Here is a 27,872-nt window from a genome sequence, read left to right as displayed (position 1 = left end):
ATATACTGTAGAATGCTTGAGAAAATGATGCATAATACTCTTTTGGGGACTTTACCACCTAAGGTTTCCATGCATTATGGTATGCATCTCTTGGTGTGGCGCTCTTAGATTTATTAAAAAAAAAAAACAAAAAAAACACCAAAACATCAACGCACAGCTGCCATTGCAGTTATACTTTAGGGAATGTTCAAAGGTTTGGGTACTTTACTAGCTAAGGTTTCCATGCATTATGGTATTTATCTCTTGGTGTGGCTCTCTTAGATTTACTAAAAAAAAAAAAAAAAAAAAAAAAAAACGCCAAACCATCTACGCACAGCTACTGGTGCACTTATACATTAGGGAATGCTCGTAATCCACCGGTAACTGTCCATTAGCGATTGTGTGTCTAGCTAGTTCCCTTGAGGTATTCAGCAAGTTTACAAAAAAATAGAGAGAGAAGGTGAATTACGAGACTGCTAACTGTGTATTCACAAAGGCTGTGCAGCACTTGTACTTTAGGGAATGTTCAAAGGCAGAGGTAATTCTACCAAGCATTTACATGTACAGAAGGGAGCAAAAGGAAAGCCCAAGACAGAGCCCATTTTCAGCGGAGGCCCATGCAGGAAACACTTCAATGCATGACAAATGGTTAGCAAAAGTTAACGGCTACATACAAATCCAGCATAGCATAGACCTCTTTACGACGTAACAGCAGACAACTTGTTGTAAACATCATATATTATAGGCGGCCCACTTGTATGACAACCGATATGAAGCTGTATATGATATTTAGATAAAAAAAAAAATAGTAACCGTGATGCAGAAAAAAAAACTTTATGCACGGTTTCAGCGTTTACCCGACCTTGTCATACAACACACCCAAGCTCAGTTAGGTATACTTTGTCTCCCTACAGCAATAATTGCACATTGCGAGAAGCAAAGCTGGCACCATCCTACCTTATTCTGGATTGGATGAAATGGACTGGGGAAGGAACTAGCAGACAGATCTCCGATGCAAATCTTTCGGCTGTAGGACGACTCCGTTCACTGAAGTATCCAGCGAAAATAAATAGAGGGATCCAGCAGTAAATTTTGCACAAGCAAGAAAAGGCAATTTTTACTGCTGGATCCCCTATTTATTAGCCAACAACAAAGGATTTCTATGTCAGGGGTGGAGGTGTTAAGCTAGTAGTGTCTTGGATTGGACACAATGGCTTACTTGATTAAACAGACAGAAAATCAGCTTATTATGAAGAGGAAAGTAGAGAGTGATTTGCAAGCCGATTTTCTCCGAAAACTTCAATACAAACACCATGTAACACCAGGCTGAAAATTAAGCTGACAAGGTACCCAACAAAGTTCAGTTACTTTTTCAACTTAATTTTCAACCATGGAGATTCTGACTGCAAAGTTAACTGCGCTGGGAGAAGGCACTCGGGGTTAACATAAGGGAATTCCTATCTTCTCATGGCGCGCTCGGTGTTAAGTACAGAGGTGCCATGAGAAGGCACTCGGGGTTAATGAGTTAACAGAAGCGTCGTCAGTAGGTTTGGACCTGTGCGGTCTGTCTCCGTCTTTATCTTTACGTTTTTTCGGAAAATCTGCTGTTGGATGGCTTACCAAAGCCATATCAGAATTCGAAGACTGTAAATGAAAATATCTGGCTACAATAAAGGCCCGATAATGGATAGTTCTGGCTTTGAACAAAGCACTGAAGCGACAATGGGGGACATCGTGGTCTGGGCCTAAACAGGTGACGCAGTAAGAGTGGACGTCTCGGTGTGATATTTACTTTCCACAGGAGAGACAACTGTTAACTTTTTCTGACATCGGTTAGTGCAAGAAAAAAGGATCCCCAACAGGGTACTTAGCGTTAGAAGACTTCAACTTCAATTTGGAGACGAAAACTCAGGTAGCGGCCTACCGGCACTCGTGCGAACTGCTTCTGCCTCGGGCTCCACGTAAAGAAAGACTGATGTACTGGTGTCGGCTGCCATACTTTATACTACTGACTACCTGACGTCAGTCCTCAAGCGACAGCAAACAATGCAGAAATACTAAGCCTCTGGTACTCGGGCTGGCCGAAGGCTACACTGGACGGGATAACCCAAATGTGATGACTGCAACAGTGAAACACGAAGAACATCCTTATTATCCTTAAATAATGTGGTGGAAGAAAGGCCATCGGACGTATAGTGTTCAACTGTGCACTTATGAACTCGAGGCTCTTAAGGTGATTTACAGAGGTTGACTGAGATACCTAGTAATTGACATAACTGGAGCAAGTAGTCCCTGGAATCCTGTAGGAGATGCTTGGACATGGTGATGAAGAACTAGTCACTGAGGTATGGAAACGCTCAGAATCAGAGTGGTCTTAAGTGAGATAAAACCACTGCCATACATTTAGTTAACACTCTGGGGACTGCAGTGAGACTAAAGGGCAGGGCTCTGAACCGGTAGTGACTGGACCCAGGGTTTATCCGAAAAGGAATTTTGGAAATCCTGGTTCTGTAGGCCTCCTCTGCTGTGAAGGTGACATCCTCCAGTCTTCCACCTGCCCCTGAGGGAGTTATACCTGCATGAATCCTGGAAAGGACCCCAAGACTTATAAAACTATATTTTCTTGCCTCCTCTGATTCCTAGAAAAGGATTGTTGAGCTTGACATGTCAAATGAGCAACACATCAGAATGCCAACTTCCAGATGCTCGACAGTCCAACTTGAGGGAACAGGAAATCCGCTTTTGTGGATGCTGTAATGCGATCTCAAAGTTGGTATCTATAAGTTGCAGGGAATACAGGGGGGGGCATAGCCCTCCCTGCAAAAACGTGAAATCTGAAGGTATGTATGTTATGGTGTTTTACTTTGTAGTGTATATGTTGTCTTAGTGGTAAGGGTTTAGATGGTGGGTGAGGTGTGGGTGAGAAGAACTACGTAGTTTTATTTGGAATGTTGTGTTTTTAACTCTGTTGTTTGTATGTGTTGTTGTCTGTATGTTTTAGGGAGGTTTATTGGGATTTTTTTAGTGTCTGGTATGTGAGGTGTCGGTTTTGTGTAATTTTGGTGTTGGCTCGGTATTTTAAAAGTCAGTCTACTGAGATTTTGGTAATCTCAAGTAGACCCAGAAAAGCAGATCCCTAAGGCAGACCAGGTGGACTCTGGCAAAGCACTTTCTTTAGAGTACAGCCAAACAAGTATGTGCCATCAAAAAGGGCACTGATGAAGGAAGACTTGAGGGGTTCCACAAAGCTGCATAGGTGCATCCAGACACGTCTCCAAATGGCTATGCCTGAACTGGCTACTAGTGAGGTACCCTCCACAGCATGGGATATTAGCCTCATGGACACATTAGAAACAGATAGAGACCAGCTGTGAAGACGTTGACTTCTAGTCCTCCATGGACACAGACTCAGAAGTATTCGTGAAGTTCTTTAATCAAATCCTGCTGTAATATTGTGAAATGTCAATTAAGTCAGAAACCTTAAGGTAAAGGTCGCTGAAGCAAAAATGCGCTTTCCAAATTTGTTCAACACCCTGGGCTCTCTATTAGGGGAATGGACAGAGGAGTTCTGATGCTAGCTCATCCTTTGAGGCTGTCACTTCAACCACAGCATCAACTGAGACTCCCTTGCCCCAAAGTGGTCAGTCTTTAGGTGGTGCCAGGTATTTATCAGGATGACAAGGAATGGGTTCTACAGCATCTAGTTCCTTCCACATCCTGCAATTGACTAGATCTATTGGCTCATCTGCTGGGGGAGTCACCCAGTAGATGGGTCAGACCTAAAAGCTTCCACAAAAACTGACTCCTCCTTGGGAGGAGATATTAGAGGACCATCCACATTTTTGCTTGAGAATCTCTAGGACGTCTCCTAAGTAGATGTCATCCGGTGGAGATCTAGGGGAGCCCTCCCCCTTATCAATGTTAGTGTCCTCAGTGAGAGAGATTCCATGGGGGAATCTGTCTCTCACCTTACACATTCTCTTTTGGGTAACCTCTTCAGTGGGATGATGTGGAGAGATATCCGAAAAGAGGGGAAAATCCTTGATGGGGATTGTCTGGATGCTTGACAGTGCCAGGTGTCCCTGTAGAATAGGTATGATAGGATCAGAGCTTGCACCTGAATGGGTAATGGCTGTAAGATCTGAAAAGGAAAGAGTAGTTGGAACCTCTTGGCTGAGAGAATACCCTCTTCACTACCTTGAAGGCAGAAGGACCAGGAGAGAAGCCATAGTTGGCCGCACAGGAGACAAAGCTACCACATCTCCACCCATGCCTTGAAGGGGGAGTTGGATTCGAGCTGTCCAATGCCAAAGCTCCAAGGGGCAGGGATGGCTATGACAACGTCGGTGTGGAACCCAGCCCCCTGGAAATGGTGGCGAAGTTTTGGCTCTCAGACTCCTCCTGGTCCAAAGGAAATGGGACTGAACAGGTCAGAGAAGCAGTCTGAATCGAAAATTTAGTAGTCTTTGGATCAAGGAGCCCCAGAACTGTGGGTCGGCTTGGAGAAGCAGAGATCACTGTATTAGAAGGGAGGTGCATGGATCTGATGGAAAACAGAGGCGGGATAACTATCTGAATCTAAGCTCTGAGAAACTTCCATATCATCCTATCCACTTCGGCTTCTGAAAGGCTCCTGGAGGACCAGATGGAAGTAGTGCTGGACTGGGGTTGAGACACTCTCCTTGGAGTCCCCTGAAGAAAAACAGAAATGGAGCCAAGGAGAAACAGGTTCTACAGTGAACCTTGAGGATTGGGTTTTTGGAAACTTGGTACGAATAGCAGTCAGATCCACCTGCTTCCATTTTGGAGCTGAAGATGATGGATACGATATCTTTTGAATCTTTTGTAGAGGCTCTGAAGTAGTCACCTTCTGAAAGTGGGTCAGAGACTGCTTAAGTGATTCTTTGCCTCTGAAGAGGCTTTGGATGATTTAGCAAGGGTATGAGCCCACGAAGAGGAAGAAGGCAGTAGCAATCTTTTGAAAAACTACTTTGTTTCTACAATCATTAAGGGCCTTACAGATAAAGGCTGTACAAATGGAACAATCAATGAAGAGATTAGAAGCTCCAAGGTTGTAGACGCACACCGTGGACATCAAAGTTAGGGATCTTATGCCCACAGGAGGTGCATTTTTTGAAGTCTGTTGGTTTCTCAGCACAAATAAGTAATAAAGTGGGAAAGGAAGTTTTTTTTTCCCCAACTACCAGCAATGGTAGGAAAGAAGATATTCTCTAAAGGGTAAAAAAGAAGAGGATATACACAAATACCAACAATGGTAACAAACGGTACCAGAGGTAGAAGTAGAAAATGGGTAGGAAAGAAGAAAAGATTATAGTTAGATATGTAACTGAGAGAGGAGGTGACTGAGATGAAGATCGTAAGGCAGGGGTTCTAAACAAGAAAAAATATGTGAATTACAAGATAAAACACAAAGCAATAAGAGATGGATCCATGCCTGCGGTGTTATGGTGGCAGACAAGATCGGAGGTATAGCAGTTGATTGGGACATTGTGGGTAGAAGGAGGAGCTTGTGAGTTGGATCCAAAAGTCTTATAAACGCATCCAAATCGGACCAAAGGTTGGATACAATATCCCATCATTGAGCAACAAATGAAAAGGACAAGATCACATTTTTCCTGTACAATGGTCCATAAAACTGTACCCTGCAAAGAAGCAATACAGTGCAGATACCCTGTGTGCCAACAAGCTTAGAGCAGTTAGTTGGGCATCAAGTGGCGATACCTACAGATTTAGTAGAATTAAGTATTGTGTAAACATTACAATTAGTAGAATGTAGTAGTTTAGCATAAACTGCTGCAATAAAGCACCCTCATTAGTTTGCACCAACAAGCACCATCAATAACCTAACCCCAAAAGATTGCCTCCTCATAGCAAATCAAAGGAATGGGCAATATGGATATGCAATTTCCTAACCTCTCTGTAACCATCTTGGTGGATATGGACATTTTGAGACAAGGCAGCAAAAGTCATGTGAACTGACAACCATTTAATCTTTAAAGTGGGCAACAGTATGCAAGAGGTGCACTTGCACAAAAACACAAAGCAAAATTCTTACATTCTTTTCAGGCTTGCTAGTTGTTGCTGAAGCACCTACCAAGGGGAGAAAACGCTGAGAGAAGAAAAGGAGCCACTTTTGTGATTTTAAGTATTTTCTTCTGATTTTTTGTTAAGTTTTACTGCTTTGCCGCCTACTTTTTGGCTTGCTAAAGTTTATATCTGTAACAGTAACAGTACTTGGAACACATCTAGAGCCTGTTTACTGCATTTCCTGTGTTGCACTTAATTTAAAATAGTTTTTTTCTCTAAAAACTGCATTTTACCTGATTTTGGCCTAGCACTCAAGTGTGGGGTCATTTATTGCACTGTTGTGATTATGTTGCTGCTTGTGTATCTCTGCTACCTTTAAACTACAACAAAAAGAAAAAAAAAATCTTGCTTTTTTTCCCCACTTTCTGAAAGTTAAGAAAGTTCAGTTACAGATTTGCTGTTCTGAACTGTTTGGAAGTTTCTAGAGAGCCAGTGCTTGCTTGGGCTAAAGGGAAGTCTCTGTGTTCACCAGTGGGAGTGGTTAACACTGAACAGCCTGCCTGTCCCTGAAGGAGTGGTTACTACCTAGAAGCTGTAGTTTTACTGGCCATTTTGGGTCAATCCTAAACTCCTTGATCTGTCTCTCTTAAAACCCTACAACTCTCTTTTTGCGCGGTTGTGCTCACTGAGCAGCGCCGCCTAAACAGGTTTAAACTATTCCAGGCTCCACAAAGTCTGCTCTTCACTTTTTCCCTTAGAACTGTTCAAACTCTCAAAGTAATCACTCTATTCTCTTTCTAAAGCCCTGCACTTGCTCAGCTCGTATAAGGAAACGCTAACTAAAGCACTACACCCTCCTTGACTTCTCATAAGTATTAGGCTCCCGATTGGTCCTTCCTGATCAAGTGAAAAATCAGTTCCCTTCCCTAATCTGATCAGTAAAAAAAACAGTTCCCTATACTAATCTGGTATGTCCAAGGGTCAGTTTCAAGGTTACTCTCCAGTCCAGCTGGTGAATCTTGGAATTTTGAGGCAATGTTACAATTGCCTTATGTACACAGACAACTCTCTCCTCCTTCCAACAAACTCTAATACATGTGAGAGATGCAGTTACACAGCCAAACTGGAAGCAGAGCTCTCACAACCCAAGACTGACAGTCAGGAGGAAAGGGTAACCACCCACACCACAAATCCAGTCTCACATAGACCTATTGCATCTGCATACCCAACACAAACACACAAAAACATACTCGGAGGCTCTAAATAAAAATCTGCCTAAACAGCAAAGACCTCCTAAGCAGATATCCAAGCAACAGCCACCCCCTCAACAATACCCACGAATCACATATCTCACAAAATCAGTGTGCCTCACAGTCACAGCCCTTAAGGCCACACAACACACCAAATACACTTGTTATAGGGGACTCTATTGTCCGGCACACTGACGTCACGCTCACCAGACTGAACAAGGAGAAGGTCACTGTAAGCTGCCTGTCGAGTGCCAGGATCCGCCACATAACGCAAGCACTCAGGTCACTCCAAAGCAAGTACAAGTATGACTCCGTCATTGTCCATGCTGGTGTGAATGACCTGAGACGTACCTCCCTGGACTACATGAAGAGAGACAGAGGAGCTCTGACCATGTAGCCCAGGCTGGTATGACTCTGACCTTGAGTAGCATCTTGCCCTCACCAAGAATGATGCCACAGTATAAAGACAAAATGATCAGTTTCAACAATTGGCTAAAGTATTGGTGTCATTCAAAGGGAATCCAGTGTCTGTCAGCCTGGGATGACATGCTCGACAAGCCACGTTGCTTTGCTAGGGACGGCTTGCACCTGTCACCCTTAGGCTTTCGTATACTGGCCAAGGCTCTTGCCACCTCCATAGTGCCTTTTTTGGGCAAGGCTCAAAGGACAAACCCACCTCCATAGACAACCCAAGGATAAAAAAAACTAAAGGTAATGCTACTCAATGCCAGAAGTCTAAACCTCAAGATGCACGCACTCGAGGCTCTCCCCCAGTATGGAGAAAATCGATGTCTGTACAGTAATAGAAACCTGGTTCAAGGCTCCTGAGAGCACCCCAGCACTACCAGGTTATAACTCATACCATGCGTTTCGGCCCCAAAACTCGGACCGAAGCACAAAAGGAGGGGGAGTATCTATATTCATCAAAGATACCTACACCTCCAGGTTAGTGGCACTGCACAAAGCAAAGGAAACCATCCATGTGCAACTAACAACGGGCAAAACTGCCTTTCAGTTTGTAGCCTGCTACAGAACACCCTCCCTATTACAGGAACCCCACTTGGCATTCCTGAGAACACTGGAGAATAATTGTTATTGGGCGACTTCAACTACCCAAACATTGACTGGGAAAACTACTCAAGCCCAAACACCCTCGCCCAACGGTTCCTTGAATTTATAAACTAACGCAATGGAACAACTGCTCGCCACTCCCACAAGAGGGAACAACATATTGGACCTGGTCATCGTCAACATGGGGACTATGTTCCACACCAGAGGTAAACCCCTCATTGGTAAGATCAGACCATAAACAAATTTCCCTGGACATCCATATCCCGTCCCCACCCCCAGCCAAGGAAATCACTGTAAAGAATTTCTCAAAAGCCAACTTTGCACTTCTCAAGACTGAGGTGGAATCCTTCAAAGCCCCTGGGCCAGAGGATAATACAGCCCAATCCGCAGAATCCTTTACAAATGCATTTTATGAGCACCTGCAGGAATGCATGGATCGTGCTATCCCAAATAAAGCCAAGACTCACTCCTGCAAAAACAGGAGACAGGTCTGGTGGACCCCGGCCATAAATAAACTATACAACAGAAGGAGGAAGCTACTACATGACAGAGCAAAATCCCAAAAAGGGAAGGCATCTCTGATCAGTATTAGCAAGAAACTTCGATCCCTCATAAAATCATCAAAGGCCAGTTTCGAAAGAAAAATTGCCCTAGACACTAAAGATAATCACAAGGCCTTCTTTAGTTATGTCAGGAACATGGGCAGAAACTCCCAGATATGCTCTGAATTGTTGCATAACGTTACAAAATATACCGAACCTACAGACATAGCCAAAATCCTGGCAGACAGATTCAGCACATACTTCTCCTCCCCTTCCCACCCCCAAAGGAGCAAATGCCTATCCCAATTGAATGTAACCTCCCTGACATCACACAGATGCACAGGTGAAAGCTGCCCTCTCCAAAGCAAAAAACACAGCATCTATGGGACAGGACGGTGTCCCAGGCTGTGTCTTACACGAGCTCCAAAAAGAACTGAACCCTCACATTAAGTCACTGTTCAAACAGCCTTACTACAGGATATGTACCCAAAGAATGGCGTACAGCTACAGTGGTCCCACTTCACAAAGGTGGTGCCACAACGGACCCCGGAAACTATCGCCCCATAAGCCTGACAAGTCTGGTCTGTAAAGCTATGGAGCGTATTATCATGGAACTCAAACAAAGACATCGAGAGCCTCGAGACACTGGACCCTACCCAATTCGGCTTTGTTAAGGGCAGATCTTGCCTCTTAAACCTAGTTGATTTCTTTGAAACAGTTACCAAAGCCATAGATGAGGGCAAGATAGTCTACACAGCCTACCTGGACCTCGCAAAAGCCTTCGACACAATACCCCACTCGGGCATCATAAATAAGCTTACCAGCTTAAATATCAACCCCTATATCACAAGATGGGTTGCAAACTGGCTCAGAGATAGAACCCACATGGTCAGAATCACAGGTGCCATGTCCGAATCCAAACCAGTTACAAGTGGCGTTCCGCAGGGCTCAGTTCTGGGACCTCTCTTGTTCGGTATATACTTCTCTGAGGTTCAGGCTAACACGGGGGGGATTATGGCTGACAAAGTTCGGAGATGACTGCAAACTGGGGGCCATAATCGAATCTCCAGCTGACACAAGCATCCTCCAAAAGGGTCTCACAGAGATGGATGCTTGGTGCCAGAGCCACCGCCTCAAGCTAAATGCTAAAAAGTGCATAGTCATCCCCTTTGGGAAAAACAAGGTGCCCACAAATTACCACATAGGTGGTAATCCATTAAGTACAGAAGAAGTAATTAGAGATTTGGGGACCAACATAGATAGTAATCTCTCCTTTGATAATCACGTTGCCAAAGTGGTTAGAAAGACCTTCTATATAGCCCACCTTATCACAAAAGGGTTCGCATCTAGGTCAAGAGAGGTCATTGTGCCCCTCTACTCATCAGGCCCATAATTGAATACAATGCCCCTTTTGGGATGTACCTTACCCGACACCTGCAGCAACTGGAGAGACCCCAGAAGTACCTCACCAAGAGGATCATGGGCTACAAACAGATGTCCTATGCAGCTCGACTAAAGAAACTCCAGCTCTACTCAGTTGCTTACCGTCTACTCAGAAGCGATCTATGCCTGATGTACAAAGCCATGTCAAACCCAGAATTAATGGACATGCTCCACCTCAAAAAATCCAAGTCCCTTAGAGCTATATGCTCCAGGGACCTAAACCTCAGCACAAAAATAAATTGGACATGCTGGAGGGACAGTTTCATTTCCAGAGGCTCCCCTCACTCGAATAGAATCCCAATTCATGTTAGACATAGCCCCTCGCTGACCCTCTTCAAGCGAAATCTGGACGCGTGGATGGGAAATCGCAAATTCACCCCTGGGATCTCTTCTGTGTCCCTGCTAGACAGCGCATAGTAAACTAATCTTAAAAGGGTACCTTCTGTGACCTACTTTACAGAGGCACAGTAGGTTAATCTAATAAGGATGCGGAAGCCAAATAGACTCTGGCTAGGCTTATAAATGCCCTAGGGCAGATAGCCTAGTATCTACCTATGAACCTATAAGCACACATCAGGTTGCACACACACAACATTCACCTCACATTATCACACAGACTAATGTATGCTGAGGCACTTAAAAGTAATCTTCATAAACAATAATGATAGCAAAGACCACCCATTGTCAAAGCAAAGTGTCAGCAAGCCCCAAAGCACTCAAAAATATGCAACACTACACATACTGGCACTCCCAGTGGAGCTCCAAACATTAATCCCCTAAGGCAAGCAAACACTTATCAGGACACATCATAGGGCACTCTATTGCGGTTGAACAAGACAATAACTATTAGTTGCTTAACTTAAGACAGGATTCTTGAATCAAGCACACATTCAAGTCATTATTCCACAGATACCAGTAAGATTTCATCATAGTCCATGTAGGTGTAAATGACGTGAGGTACCTTCCTGGACTATATGAGACAGACATATGGAGCTTTCAGACTGTCTCAGGCTGGTAGAAGCCTAAAAACCAAGCAGCATATTGCCATCATAGAGGATGATGCCACAATATGATTGATTTGAACAAATGGCTCTTTCTGATGTCATTCTAAAGAGATCCAATATTTGGCAGCTTGGGAGGACAGGGTTAACAGACCACATTGCTTTCCAACACTGGCTAAAACTTTATCCACCCCCAAAATGCCTTTTTATAGACAATGCCAAATTGACAAATCTACTGGCATACCAAAATCAACTCAAATGAACCTCAAGGAGTTGCACATCAATGCTAGGAGCGGAAATAAAAAAACTACACTCCCTCCAAGCCCTCCTCACACTCGAGAATATAAACATCTGTGCAGTTACCAAGACATGGTTTAAACAGGCAGTGAGAACCCAGTCAGTGTAAGGTTTGAATGCCTTCCACACTTTTAGACCAGTAGCTGCATAGGCAAGGGTTAAAACGTGGAGGTGTGTCGATTTACATCAGTAACAAGCATACCTCTAGGCTGGTCAAACAGGATGATGTGCTGGAGTTCCTCCATGTTAAGATCAAAGTCCCATACTATATCCTGGGATAAGGATCATCCTCCGTGTCCAAAGAAGCTCACAATGCATTCTTGGACCTACTGGAGAAACCTGCCATCCAACCTGACACCCAACTCATGGGAGACTAATTACCCTGTATAGACTGGGAATCTTATACAGCCTCAAATCTATAGGCACAAAGGTTTCTGGATTTATGAACACTTGACCAAATAGTGAATACATCCAATAGAGTCTCTAGAACACTGGACTTCATTATTGCAAATATGAGAGAACACTGTACCCCCTTTTCGCATATTTCTTCTTCCCTGGTAAGGTGTGACCATAAAGTCATCTCCTTCAAAATCAACTCTGTAATCTCATTAAAACCAGCAACAGTTAGCAACTATTCCAAGACAAATTACCTTTTATTAACTAATGGTTTGTCAAAATGTAATCTCTCTTCAAACCCAGAGAACAGAACAGCTTATGGTGAATTCCTCACAAACGCTGTACAGTCACGTCAATGGCTGCACTGCATAGAGGTTTGTTGTACCTACCAAAAGCAAAGCCAGAAAGTACAGTTGTGTACCCTTACCATAAATGTAGATGTTGGAGTGTATTCACTGTTGTAGTACATTTGGGTTATCCCTACCAGGGTAGCCCGAATACCAGAGGCTTAGTATTTCTGCGTCGGTTGCTGTCGCTTCATGACTGACGTCAGGTTGTCAGTAGTATAAAGTAAGGCAGCCGACGCCATTGCATCAGATTTTCTTGTCCTAACTGTCCAGAGCCCCCAAGTGGGAGCCAGGTTATGGTGGAAGAACCCCACCAGTAGAAAGTAAATACCAAAGTGTTCCTTGTAAGGAGAGAGAAGAGGGGATGGAGGGAGGGAAACAGGACTGCAACAGTGAATACACTCAAACATCTACATTTATGGTAAGTGTACACAACTGTACTATGTTCTTCGTGTTTCACTGTTGCAGTCATCACATTTAGGTTGATTCCCAAAGCAGAGGAAAAGGGTGGAGGCAGCCAAGGAGACTAGGGGCTGACTAGGATGCCCTGCAATACTGCAGTGGCAAAGCCTGCCCTGGATTTGGAGAAGATAGGCAGGTGGTAATGCTTGGTGAAAGTGTGAACAGATGTCCAGATGGCAACCTCCAGGATGTCCCTGGTGGGGGACTCCTCTGAGGAAAACTGCAGAGGTTAAGGCTGCTCTAGTGGAGTGAGTCCTGACCCACTTAGTGGGAGGTTTTCTGTGTTGCTTGTAACAGAAATGAATGCAGTGTCCTATCCATTTGGAAATTGTTTGGAGATGGCTTTGCCCTCTGCCCCTGCAGCAAAGCTAGCCAGTAATTGTTCAGACTTTCTGAATGATTTAGTCCTGCTAGATAGAATCCGAGCTGTCTGTGCACATCTAGGGAGTGCAGGATCCTTTCCCCCTTGTTTTGTGGGTTAGGGAAAAATGTGGGCAAATTAATGGATTGGTTGAGAGCCACACTGGACACCACTTTGGGCATGAAGGATGGGTTAGTCCTGAGGGAAACCCTGTCAGCATGGAAGATGATGCAGGGCTCCACAGCCATGAGTGCTTGTAGCTCGGAGACTCTATTTCGCATTTGTTAACCGGGTTAGTCCAGCTAGGTAAAAATTTACCCTTTTTCAGTGGAGACCCAAGGGGAAAAGCCCCAAACAGACATACAAATAGAGACAAATTAACAATATTAAAGAGCAAAACAATCTTATGGATACAATGGATAAGAACATAATGTACTCAATGGAATAGTACATAGCTATATATACAGAAAGTGTAGTAACAGGTTGTAACAGGAGAAACAACCATAATAAATCCAGCAGGTAAGCAGGAAGAAAGTTAAGGTTGTAGGTAATATAGTGAAAATAAACAAGGTATAATTAGATTAGTGGCTAGAAGAAACGTGCAAGTGCAGGGGCTTCAGAATTGAGGGAAAGTAGAGTGAGAGTAAAAAGAGAGGGGTGACTGCACAAGGGGCCGTAGGTCAGAAGAGGGAATGATGCAAAAGAAGTTAATAGTAGAGGAGGGATGTAGTGAACTAGAGGGAGGATACAGAAAGAAGAGCAGTTGGAGAAAGTAAGTTATAGAAAGAGGAAAAAGGTCTTCTAGATCAGACTTGGTGGTGAAGTAGGTATGTGGAGAGGGAGGGGTTAAGTAGGATGATAACAGGTATATAAAGGGCTGTTATGGAGGTACACTATGAGGTCATGTTTAAAGTTAGGAAGGGAGGTATGACTTCTAATATGGAGAGGAAGATTGTTCCAGGTAAGGGAGACGGAGTGTTTATAGAGTATTTTACCTATGTTCTTGTTGGGTTTATAGACTTGTAGTAAGAGTTTATTAGAGCTGCGCAGGGATCGGGCAGGGGTGTACCAGGAGATCAGGTTGGACAGAGATGGACAGTTAAAGTTTGAATTGGCTGAAGTTATGGCCAGAAGAAAAGCCGCCTTCCAGGAGAGAAATTTTAACTCTGCTGAAGATGCTGGTTCAAAGGGGTGCAGGGGTGAGCTTTTCCAACACAAAGTTAAGGTACCAAGCTGGGGTAGGCGCTGCTCTGGGTGGCCTCAAGTTGCTATCCCCTCTTAGGAATTGTTTGATCAGAGGGTGTGAGAAAAGGGGCTGCTCAGTGTGGAAATGAACAGAGGCATGAATTTTAATAGAGGAAAGAGAGCCACTGTGTAGCACGTCAGCTAAGTAATCCAGGATGAGAGGTAGGGAGGGCTGTGCCGTATCGGCTCCCTTAGCCTGAATCCAGGTGCAGAAGCTTTTCCATTTGTCAGCATAAGACTTTCTAGTGCTAGGGCATCTGGCCTCACGTATAACCTCTAGAACCTGTTTACTGAGGTTGGCAGATTGATCAGTGGTCAGGGAATAAGCCAGGCTGCCATATTGAGGGTCTGCAACTGGGGATGCACGAACTCTCCTTCCCTCTGGGTCAGGAGGGTTGGGGTCTGAGAAAGATGCCATAGTGAGTGGGGACAGTCTGCACAGCAGTGGGTACCAGTGCTGCTTGCCAGTCTGGAGCAATAAGAATTGTCCTTGGTTTTTCCTCCCTTATTTTTAGCAGTACCCTGGTGATGAGGGGTAGTGGAGGAAATGCACAGACCGATAGATTGACCCAGGGGAAGGATAGGGCATCCACTTTCCAAGCCCTGCAGTGATGCTCCCTGGTGCAGAACTTGCTGAGGTGATGGTTGGTGTGGGAGGCAAAGAGGTCGACCTTTGGGGTGCCCCATTTCAGAGTTATTAGGGTGAAGGTTATTTTGTCTAGCTGCCACTCATGTGGGTCCAGATGATTTCTGCTTAAGTGGTCTGCCAGAGAGTTTAGAGAACCTGGCAGGAATTGTACTACCGGGTGGAGCTGCATGGCAGAGGCTGTGTGCCAAAGAGTCATGGCCAGCCTGCATAGAGGGTAGGAGTGAGTCTCTCCCCTGCTTGCTGATATACCACATCACAGTGGTGTTGTCTGTTTTGATCAGGAGAGCTCCTGGGGAGAGAAGGGGCCTGAAGGCTGTCAATGTGTGCTGGACAGCTAACATTTCTTTTTAGTTGATGTGCAGATGGATTTGCTGTGGGCTCCATTAGCCCTGTATGCACCTGCTGTCCAGGTGTGCACACCAGGCATAGCCCAATTCGTCTGTGGTGAGGGTCTGGGTGACGGGCGTGGTGAGAAAGGTAGTCCCTTGCTGTGGGAGGATGTCGCTGCCCACCAAAGAAAATCTTTCCTTAGGCAAGGTATCATTAGTATAAGAGTTTCCAGGTCTTGACAGTGTTTAGTTTTCTGGTGTAAGGAAAGCCATCTGGGATGCGGTGTCCAGGCTTGCTCCCAAGAATATAATCCTTTGGGTGGGTACTAGTTTGGATTTCTTTTTGTTGATAAGTGTACCCCATGGAGGTCACTAGGGACTTTACAAAGGCCAGGTGCTTGAGCAGCTTTTCCTGTCTGCCTGAATTAGGCAGTCCAAGTATGGGTAAATTTGGATATTCCTTTGTCTACAAAAGGCAATGGCGGGAACCAGACATTTAGTGAAAACTCTGGGAGCAGTAGATAAGCCAAAGGGAAGTGAAGAAAACTGAAAGTGCAGAGATCCTGCCCTGAAAAGTAGGTATTTCCTGCATGGTTCCCTGATAGGAATGTGGAGGTAGGCCTCTTTTAGGTCTAGGGTGGCTAACCAAGCATCCTTGGACAGCATGGGTAGCAGTTGCTGGAGGGTGAGCATTTTGCATTTTGGTATCACCAGGAAGGTGTTTAGAATGGATAGGTCGAGGTTGGGGCGCCAGGTGCCCTCTTTTCTGGATACCAGAAAAAGTCTGGAGTAGAAACCTTGGCCTATCTGTTCTGCAGGAATATGCTCTATTGTCCTCATAGAGAGCAAGGAAAGGACTTGCTTTTTCCCCTCTGCCCACTGGTTTGGAGGTAGATCTGGGAACCCTTTTGGGGTTGGAAGTGTGTGGAAAGAAAATTTGTATTCCTGGGACACAATGTTGAGGACACAGCGGACGTAGGTAATGGTGGCCCAGGTGCTTGCGTGAAAGGAGAGTTGTCCCTCCTAGGGGTTAGTGAAGGTGGGCAGAGAGGGTGGGCGAGGAGCGTCATTGTGAGTTCTTACCATGAGGGGGTGGCTTAGAACTCCCTGGCTTTGAAGTGGAGGAACTCCACTGCTTTGATCTCTGCATTTCCTGTGGCTGCTGTCTGTGGGGGGGGGGGGGGGGGGTCTGCTTCCCCGGGGTCTGGGCTGAACTGACCTGGTGGGAGCAAGAAAGGACCGGTGCTTGGAGGGGCAATGCCTGCTGGACCTGTAGGAAATCCTCAACTGTCTACATAGATTTAGTTTTTTTCTTCCATCTTTTTTAAGACCTCCTCTGCTTTAGTGCCAAATAAGTTGTCTTTGTGCAAGGGTGCATCCAATAATTTAGATTTAACATGTTCTGGCAAGGGCTGTTCCTTAAGCCATGCATGCCTTCTAAGGACAGAACCGGTGACTGCTGCCCTGCAAGAAGCTTCTAGGGCGTCAAAACCACATCGTAAGGTGTGCTTAGTCACTGACTTGAAGAATGCATTAACTCTTGTAACTCTTTAGATTCTGCACAAGCAGGAAAGGAAGACGCTTTATTCGAGGAGCTCCATGGTATGCTGCTGAAATTTTAACATATGGAACTGGCAATTTAGTGCTATAATAGTAAGAATAGCAGAGGTGTATACTTTTTTACTCCATCTGTCTAGTGCTCGGGAATCCCTATCTGAGGGGGTGGGATTCTTAGCAGAGGTTGATTTAATTCCTTTAGGCCATTGAGAAATTACCTCAGGGTCAGCAGTAGGATTTTTGAAAAGAAATTTGAGAGAGTCAGGGACTCTAATACCCGTCAGGTTTCCTGGATGCAGGAGGTAGGGTGTCAGGAGTCAAACTGGATTCTAGGAAAACATCGTCCACAAGATCCAGGACTGGGGGAATAGCCAGGGGTCTGTGCTGTGGAAGATCTAAGAATTCTGAGTCTTTTTTTAGACTGAGGGTAGTCCTGACATTCCCATTGGAAATGCTCCCTTAAGGTATGAAGGGTTTCCCCAAAGGAGAAGTCCGCAGGTGGAGAAGCTGAAGGAATGGAATCCTCTGCATCAGAATCCTCATAAGCAGAGCGGGGTTGCATGTCTTCAAATTCAGATGCAGAGTCATCAGACTCCTGTTCAGACAAAACTACTGGGGACAGATCTCTTTTTCTTTTGGAAGGAGTAGCTTGGCTTCCCCTGATCAGCATGATAAGGTCTTCCGCCATTTTAAGCATGAGACTGAGGCAAGGAAGCAGGTGCCTGAGATTGGGTCGTCGGTTTATTGGGTGTGGTTCGTACCCTGGGCCTTAGAAACTCTGTAGTTTTCAAAATAATGGTAGACGCGAAAGTCACTAGTTTGTGTCAAGAATCGGTAGTGTGAAGTACTTCCTTGGAAGCCGGTGCCTGCTCAGCGGCTCTGGACCCATCCAATTTAGAGACAAACGAAGAAGAGTTTTGCTGCATATTGGACTCCAAAAGGGTCTGGGAAGCGGCCTGCGAATCCACAGAACTGGACATCAGGGGCTGCAAAAGCACCTCACTGAGGACCGGAGAACTGACAGCTAGCTTAACAGAAGCGTCGCTGGTGGTAGGTTTGGACCTGTACGGTCTTGTCTCTGTCATTATCCTTACGTTTTTTCAGAAGATCTGCGGTCGGATGGCTTACCGAAGCCATATCAGAATTACAGAATTGTAAGCAAAAATATCTAGCTACAATAAGGGCCCGATGACGTATAGTTCTGGCGTTAAAGCACAAAAGCGACCACAAGAGAAGTCATGGTCTGGGCCTAAGCAAGTGACACAGTAAGAATGAAAGTCTCGGTGTGGTATTTGCTTTCCATAAGCGAGACAATTGTTAACTTTTTCTGACATTGGTTAGTGCAAGAAAAAATGATCCCCAATGGGGGACTTAGCTTTAGAAGACTTCAGCTTCAATTCGGAAGACGAAACTCAGGTAGCGGCCGACCGGCACTCATGCGAACTGCTTCGGGTTCCTCGGCAAGAAAGACTGATGTAATGGCGTCGGCTGCCTTACTTTATAATACTGATGCCCTGACATCTGTCCTGAAGTGACAGCAACCAACGAAGAAATACTAAGCCTCTGGTATTCGGACCGGCCAAGGGCTACCCTGGCAAGGATAACCCAAACGTGATGGCTGCAACAGTGAATCACGAAGAACATCTATCCTCAGAAACAAACTGCCCTAGTGGCACCAAAAACTAAACAAGATATATAACAAAAGGAAAGAATTATGGCAAAAATCAAGATGGGTAATGCCCATAAAGATTAAAATTCTTCCTTCAAATGAAATAGGCAATTAAGAGAGCTAATTAGGTCAAGCAAAGCCAACTCTAAGGTTAAGAAAGCCACCCAGGTGGAAGATAACCATAAGGCCTTCTACAGCTCTACCAGAAACTTCAATGGCAGCACTCAGCAATGTACAGTGGTTAATGGTGCCACACTCACCAAGCCTGGCAAGACAGCAAACCTGTTAGCAGACAAATTCAGTTCCAACTTTACCCCCTCTCACACCCCAACCATTCCTCCAACAATACCCTCAAACACAACACTTTCAACTATAACTAGGGAACATGTACTGGCTGCACTCACTAAAGTCAAGAACACGGCCTCATTGGGCCCCAATAACATCAAAGGATACCTTATAGTCTAAATTGCAACTTATACGGATCCCAGGAGTCATTAACTACACTCTTAAAACAGGCTTTGTGCCACCTGAATGGAGGACTGTGACAGTCTTCCCCCTTCATAAGGGGGTCCTTCAACAGATCCTGTAAACTACAGACCCATTAGTCTGACTAATTTGATTTGCAAAGCCATGCAAACAATTTTCATGGTAATTATCAACAAAGACACTGGATCCATCTGTTTGGCTTTGTCAAAGGAGGGTCATGCTTACAGAATTTGGTGGACTTCACTGAAAAGGTCACTAAGGCAATGGATGAGGGAAAATGGTGCACTTTGCCTACCTAGATCTGACTAAAGCTTTTGATACAATATTCTACTTCGCATTAACAAACGTACAAAACTGGATATAAACTCCTTTATAACATGCGGCTGGACAGCTAGCTGGCTCACTGATAAGACCCAGGAAGTTAGAATCAGTGAAGCCACAAAAACAGAGGCCAGGGGCTCTTTGCTAGGCCCAGTCCTCTTGCCATTTACATCTTGGATGTCAAAGCCAATGTCAATCCCTCTGCCTAACAAAGCTCACAGATAAGTGCAAACTTGGAGCAGTGACTGAATCCCCCCAAGATGAGAACACCCTCACAATCACTTGGTCCCAAAGCCATGGCTTAAAACTCAACATCAAGAAATGCACTGTGGTACCTTTTGGGAAGTCTGCCACCCTTGGTAACTACATCATAAATGAAACAACCTTAAAAGTTGATTCACTAGTCTGGAATTGGGGAAGTCCCGCACATAGTGTCCCAGCCCTTGAACAACATGTACCCAAGGTAGTAAGAAAATCTTTCTATGGTGATCAACCTATAAGCAAGGACATGGCATCTAGATCCAGAGAGGTCATCATACCACTGTACTCGGCCCTCATCAGAGAGTATAATGCACCCTTCGGTATGTACCCGACTAGGCACATGCAGCGAATCGAACATCCAGAAAGGATCCTTACAAAAAGAATACATGGACTAAACAATTTAATAATCTGATCACCTCAAAGCCCGACACTCTATTCGGTATCATACAAACTTCTGAGAGATGACCTCTGCCTAGCATACAAGGCATCCCTTGACCTGGTTCTGATGAACATTTTGCATATCCGCAAAACAAAAATCATCAGAACTGCTAGATTAAATGTCCTAATTTTGTTTGCAACATAAATAAGACATGTTGCACTGACATATGTTTTTCAGAGAATTCCCATTCTCTAGAACAACCCCCCCCCCCAATCCATGTGAAGCAGAGTTCCTCTCTATCCTTATTTAAGCGCAATTTGGACCAAAGGATGAGTAAAGTGGAAATCCACCCTCGTCTGGCTCCTATGTCACTGACTGACAGAGGCAGTCAGTAAATCACCCTCTATATAAATCAAATTTGTGGGTCACATTTGGGTTGGATGGCTACACTTCTAAGGGCCCTAGTGGTCGTTAGCCTAGTATACACCTATGAACCTTTCACGGATGACAACAATCCTTAGTACACAAAGGAAAAAAGGAACCCCTGCGAGGCACTTATCTGAAAACTGCTCGGTAGAAAGCAGCTCAAAGGGCATTCTGACAGACATTCAAATTGTTGCATTCAGACTGGCAGCAAAGAAATTCTGAGTATCCAGCATGCATATGCCACCTTTATGCCTTACACCTGGCAGAAAGTAAACAGCTGAGATACGACACTAGGAGGGTGTAAAGGCTCTGGTATAGTGGCCAGATGCTGGCTATCCTTGGTGAAAGAACCCTTAGGTGATAAATACAACAGCATGAAGGAAAACAGTAACTGATGAGTAATTATACACAACGGGAGAAAACCCCCACAACAGATTTACATTTTTACATTTTAGGAGGAGTTGGGGAAAAAGGCTCAACAAAAACACACAATCACACATTTTATAGTAGCTGATAAGTAATTGTATACAAGGGGAGACAATATTCAACAGATAAAATGCAAACAGATTGAAATACATTTACAAAATATTACCAGGATACATTGTGCTCAACGATACTAAGAAAACTGTGATAAAAAATTTGTACTGCAAGACACTTTTCAGAAGTGGAGAGCATATGTCAAGTAAACTAACACATTCAAAACACTATTTCTATTCACAGATGGAGTTAAAAAATACGAGTATTCCGTTGCAAAAACAGACAGAGGAATAGAATAAGATGAGGAGGGTTAATAAGCAGGAGGGCAAAATTAAGAACATGGACAGACAGTTGACTATTAGAAAGATAAGAATGTTATGGAAGGACATGAGAGAGGAAGTTAAGTGTTAGCTGAGTAAGTATAACAGCATACATGAGTAGTTTATCATTAAAGTGAAAGCTTCTTTTGATGTTAGCCCATTACAATGCTAAGATATGGAGGTATTAGTGAATTCAAAGTGAAAAATTACAGTTATAGTGAGTAGATGTTCAGTCATCTTTTGAGGGTGGTGGAGGTGCAGATCTAAGTGCCAGATTTTTTTTTTTTTAAGATTGGTCTCAAAACTGGAAAGGTTGCTAGTATGTTTGATCAAGTTCCACGAGTGGACTACATAGCTGGAGTAGACAGAGGCTCCTGCTAACAGGTGCTGTTTGTAGGTAATGAGGAACATTTTGTTTTCAGATCAAAAGTGACCTAGCAGGGGTGTACAACTGCAATAAGTGTAGTAAGTCTGTTTTAGTTTGTATATTAATTTCTGGACTAGGAGCACCTGGGTCTAAGTGAGCTGCTTGGGTAATTTAAACCAATCTAGCCGTTTAGGGCTAAGCAGCGATAGGTCCTATTTGAAGACTTAGTGACAAATGTTGCTATTTTACTGTAGGACTGGGTTTAGTTTATTTTGACAAAGGCAGCAGGAAAAAACATACTAGTGTAAGATAGGGTTAGGGTCCAACCACACATTGGACATAGCTTTCCAAAGTTCCAGCAAGGATGCGACCTCTGAATATTACCATGCTGGTGAACACTGACCTACACAGAGACAGCAAACTAGAATACTCCTGATGCTCTCTAAATAAGCTTCCAACAACTATCAAATTCAGAAAAGTGGAATAATGTTTCCAGTCTCCTTGACATCAGATAACCTTGTTGAACACCTTTGGCATTTGAAGCAGTTATTGTATTAGTATCATATACTTCCCTGAAACCATTCAAAAAATACTGGTTTATGTTTGAGCAGGTAATTTTAAAGCCACTTCAGTGCTCACAATGCTTAAGCATTCAATCCGCATAATAATGAATAAGGGCTGAAATCCAGAAAATGTGCAAGTGGAAAAAAAGACAGAAGGCTCAGGGAATGCACTAAAAGCACTATATGTTCTTGTGTTCAATGGCCAGGTACTCTGGCGTTACCAAATGCTGTTGAAAATGCAAAATTCTGACCGAGAATTGCACAATAACTCGGGAGCAATGGAGGCAGGCCTTTAAGAATTAATCTATTGTTTTCATGGCCATGGTCAATAAGGGCAAGAACAAGTGGCCTATACAGTTTCTGAAAGCAGAATAAGGTTTTCTGGTTATTACCAACACACAGCTACTTCTGGTAAATAAGGCAAAATGTTTTACATACATACTTCAAGTGACTATACATCAAATCATACTTGCCATGCTTCTAACAGCACCTTAAAATGCTACTTTACAGTACAGCTGAAAGTAAACCCAGCTCTTGCTTACCGAGTCATTCCCTGGTTCAGACTTGCAACAAATCCAGCAATTGACCTTCTTCCAGCTGTAGTGTCATGGTAGCAATCAATACCAACTACCATCAACTGCTTCAGCTGAAATACACATGAAAAAGTGACATCACAACTAAGCATTTCAGGATCAGCTTTACTTCTCATAACTTTTCAGAGACAAATATTTGTAAAAAAATGCTCAAAACGTCCAATACTACTAGACAATTTGGTTTACCTATAACTAATGATTTCATTATTTTAGTAAAACAAAACAGAATCAAGTCACATGCTCAAGTCTACTGTCATGATGGCGGTGATAACGGAGGCATCAACAGGCAGCGGTAAATCATAAAATGATGCCGCTCGCCGTGCATACAGTACTAATACTTGCTTTATGTTAGTCCAAGTACTGTAAAAATCTCAGTGCTGCTGATCATCTATGACACAAAGGTAAAGATACATTATTCCAGTCACCAAAGACTAACAATAGCTGGGTAGTCTGGCAAAGGTGCTAGAAACCAAAATGGATGAGAGGACTAATGGGTACACAAATATACTGTCCAAGGAATTATCATACATCATGAAGAATCATGCTCTGAGATTAAATACAGCTACTGAAAAAAGAAAAAAAAGTATTTACTAGGTGACCTTGCCATAACAACAGTCTTCTGTAATACTAGTAGATAGTACATCTGTGTTAAGTAAACTTCCCATAAGAAAATTATGTACTTACCATAACACAAGATCAGCATTTTCTTCAGTCTCTCTCAATGATTGGGTATATTGGACAACTTCAAATAAGCAATAGGAGAATGAGTCGTTCCCTAATGAAAATTGGATAAAGCTGCCAGCTGAAAATCAGTGGTGGAAGAAGTACCTGTTCTTGAAAAAAATCTGCCAAAAAATCCAAAATAGAAGGTACAGGAGCTGAAACAGGATCTAGACATTTGAAGGAAGCCAAACTGGAAAACCTTTTCCACTTCTACAGACTTTTCTTGTAGCGGTTATTTTGCTACTAAAACATGTGAGGTTTCATGGAAGGATATTCTAAGGAATGGTCAAAACCAAAAGAAGCCCTAGACCTAGAATACAAGTCCAGCTTGTAATGAGACAAAGTATGTACAGTGGACCAAAGTAGCAGCTGCACTAATGTCATTAATAGTAATCCTTGAAAAATAGGCTATAGAAGTAGCTACCCTAGCCTTTGTAGAGTGAACTTTGGTATCACAGGGCAACTCCTCTCTCCCACAAAATCTGAAAAGCATTCAGATAGCCACTTGGATTGAGTCACTTTAAAAACTCCTTTTCCCATTCTAAGGAAAGGGAAACAGAGTTGGTCTGTCTTCCTTACAGCTTTGGTATGATGTAGACTGTATCTCAATGGTAGATGAACATCCATTAAATGTAAGATGTACTCCTCTTCACTGGAAAAGCTTGGGAAGGAAACAGGAATATTAACAGCTTGATTCAAGGTAAACACCAAAGCCATCTTGGGAACAAAAGTGAGGTTAGTTCTAAGTAATACCCTATCTTTTTTTTTTAAATAAAGATCAGCTAAGGTGGTTTACAAATTTGCTGTTCTACAATTCTTTGGAGGCTATAGCCACCAGACAAAAAGCCTTCCATGAAAGATATTTTAATGCTATGGTTGCAGCCGGTTCAAACGTGAGTTTCGTCAATGCCTGATGAAAAGTACCTCTTGGCACTTTGGGCAACTTCAAAAAAATAATAGGGGTTTGCTTCTCTCCAAAGGGGAAATTTGAGATGGCAGACATTTGGACCTTTAATGCTGAAGTAGCTAGACTCATCATGAAACAGACTGGCTAAAATATCTAAAATAGCAAGGAGAGAGGCCCAGAAAGCATCCATGGTAGTTGCTCATACAGAAAACGTCTTCCATTTTCTTTTATAAACTTCTCTAGTGGATGGTTTCTGAGAACACGTCAGGATATGTTTAACCTGGGATGAAAGCCTGGACTGTCTGGTCTTCAATGGGACTGGAAAACCATGTGGCTAACGTCATTGGTGTTACATCTGGATGAGTGAGAGACGAGGTACGGAACAGGATCAAACTCCCAAGGTAAGCATATCAGGTAAGGCCAGAGATGGGGAAACGATACTGGTCAAGGCCAAAAGGAAGTAGAGAGGATTACATTTGCCTTGCACCACACTGCTTCCTACAAAAACTTTGGAAGGAGAACAGGAGGAGGAAATGTATGCAAAAATCCTAGGGGTCAACTATGGACTAGATAATCAAATCGGGACTCCCCTTCTTGGGGGTGGGGGGGGGGGGTCAGGGTAAAGAATTTTTAGCACTTGGTGCTGGAGAGAGAGTTGCAAACAGGTCACAGCAAGGCTGGCCCCAGTGGCTGAAAATACAATCAACTACCTCTTGATTGAGGAAACCAGTCGAGAAGCACTGACCTGCTCAACTTGTCCACTGAAACACCGGATTTCCCCAGGACGTGTTAGGATGACATCATTCATTGCCAAACCCTCACGGCTTCTAAACATGATGGATAAGAACATGGCTCCCTCCCTTGTTTATTGATCTATCACACCACCCACATTGTCTGCCTGGATCAAAATCACACCCTCTGGGGTCTTCCAAGACACTGATATGAAAACTGACCTCTGAAGAGGACTGTGTGCCATGGACTGTCTTTTCCATGACATGAACCCTACCCTAACTGGGAAGCATCTATATTCACTGTGGCCTGCGGGGGCAGCAGAATAAAAAGGAGACTAGGGGGTAGTCCAACTACTACCATACTGTCTTCATACACTGATGAGGCAAATAGGAAAGTGCATCAGTTGATACCACACTGACCACTGAAACTGCAGGAGTCCACTACAAAACCTTCAAGTAAAATCTTGCCTCAGGAATTAGGGTGATAGGAGTCCTTGATCTAGACAGCTGCAATATGCATTTGGTAGGCTTCTGATGGGAGAGCACTGCTAAGGGTTGCTATCAAAGGGTGAGAATTCTCAACTGTCAATCTGGCAGTCTACAACAGCATATCCAAGTGGGCCCCCAATAAACTCTACTGTTGTTACAGGAACAAACTTAGATTTTTCCATACTGACTGCAATCCCCAGACAGGAGCAAAGCTGGATGGCTCCAAGTGGGGAAGAGATGCCTACTGTCTGGACTTAAGAGAGGACTCTCTCAAAGACCAAAGCTAAATCTGGCCCCAAAGTAGACCATGTAGGCTCTGAAGAGCCCAACAAAGGCATGTCCTGAGAACCAATTCAGTTCTGAAGCAAACACTAGAACCAAGCTACCAACAGATTTTGCTCGCCAAGTGGAAGGATCTAAACATCTGAGCTGACCTTGACTCATCAGTGCACCTCTATTTGCTCCAGGACTCACTGAGATCTGAAGTAGTCGGGAGTCAAATCAAATCAGAGAAACTGAAAGTTCCGAGTCCAAGGGACCCAAGTCTTTTGGTTTCGACACAGGCAACCCTCTGGGTGCACAATGATCCACAATCACTGGAATTGAAGGCTGGATTGGAGGAGGAATGTCATCCATAGAAGAGGGGGAGCAGCTCCTGAGCCTCAAACAGTGGTTGGTGCAGGAATGACCCCCCCCCCCCCCAGCTAGATATGGATCCTCAGGAACTTCATTATCCTGTCCACATCTGCTTATGAACTGAATAAGGGAGGCTATAGGAGGTGGTCTGGAAATCCTTGAAAAAGATATTGCCAGTAAGAAGGGAGACAACAGTTTAGGGGAGAACTTGTAGGGAAGGAGACCTTATCCTAATTGGCTCCAAATGGATCTGATTGCCCTGTTGAATCAGGGGACCATTTTTTAAAGTTTCTTCTCATTGTAATTTTCAGAACTTTTCTACCAAGATGCCTCCTTATCCTTTTAATTATTCTTAACCCTTTGTCCTTATCTAAAGGCATCTTAATGGCAGGAAAGGAAGACTAGTGTGAGGGGTTACCTTCTCCTGTGGAGGAAGAGAGAAGCCCCTTCAATCTGAGTTTCAATCACTGGTCAGAGCACTCTAGCCCCAAAATCAGAGCAAGCAAAACAATCCTCATCAAGGTGTGCAGCCCAAAAAACAGATTGTGCATTGGAGAGGGAGAATCTTGAGGTCACAAGAGACTTCTTTAAATCTGGAAGCCTTGTCCCACATCCCAACGAAGTAAAGGGGCAAGCACAAGCACAGAAGACACCAAAATATAAAAAACTTGTAAATCCTGAAGTACACAACCTGTACAGTGAAGTATCCTGACAAAACATTCAATTAAGCCAAAAACAGCTTACAGAGAAAACGAGACTTTTTTTAAACTACATATATATAGAAGGATGCAGAATAAGATCAGAAAAAAAAATTTGAAGATAAGGAAATAAATGCAACACTAACTAATGCTGATGGACAAAAAATTTCACTATCTGCCAAAGCACTAAGCCAAGGAGATGCACATCTGTTGAGTTCAACTGGCAAACAAGATCTGAGGTATTAGTTGGCAGAAGGGAATTATAGACAAGGGGAGGAGCCTGCATCTTGGATCCAAAGTCTAAAACCTGCTGATATCAGATCCATATGGATCAGGTAACCTATCCTTTGAGGACAGATGGAAGCGATATCATTAGATCAAAAGTTATGTACTTCCGAAAATGCTAGATCTGTGCTGTCTTCTGTTTGATTCAACAGATGGGTTATCATACCCAGCCAGATGACATTGGCATCTTTTATTCCAGGTCCTCAAATTCAGCAATCAGGCTTCTCAGCTACCCATAAGTCTCTCCTGTCCCTCAAATAAAGTGTGCTCACTTGCATTCTAAACATATTCATTAAAAAACAATGAAGGAGAGCAATAAGAAAAAGAAAATATTAAGGCAAAGTTCCAAGCTGTACATCAAGACAAGGCTCTGGACAGGTCCAGTGAAGTCAGTACAGAGCCACAAAGTGGCAATTTATGCAAGGGGGACAGTGGGTAGGAAGCTCAGCTACATGGAAGTACAGAATATATATCTAGCACTATGACAAGTATGCAAACTCATATCCGATGCTGTCTTTTTGTCCGAATCAACAGATGGAACAGACTCCTTAACTACTAGCACTC

The 27,872-nt window shown here is 43.7% G+C and overlaps 1 protein-coding gene across 1 annotated transcript in view; it reads right to left on the bottom strand.

Moving 5' to 3' along the window:
- PIWIL1 (piwi like RNA-mediated gene silencing 1) overlaps nucleotides 1-27,872 on the bottom strand; it is a 949,244-nt gene that overhangs the window by 757,542 nt on the left and 163,830 nt on the right. The window contains exon 3 of the mRNA XM_044069793.1: nucleotides 22,789-22,892. Within this exon, the coding sequence (XP_043925728.1) occupies nucleotides 22,789-22,892 (104 nt within the window). The remainder of the gene's footprint in view (nucleotides 1-22,788; nucleotides 22,893-27,872) is intronic.

This window comes from Protopterus annectens, chromosome 4.part0 (genome assembly GCF_019279795.1).
Source record: "Protopterus annectens isolate FY-2018-M chromosome 4.part0, PAN1.0, whole genome shotgun sequence".
NCBI lineage: Eukaryota > Metazoa > Chordata > Ceratodontiformes > Protopteridae > Protopterus > Protopterus annectens.
This window is presented reverse-complemented; position numbering and strand designations above follow the sequence as displayed.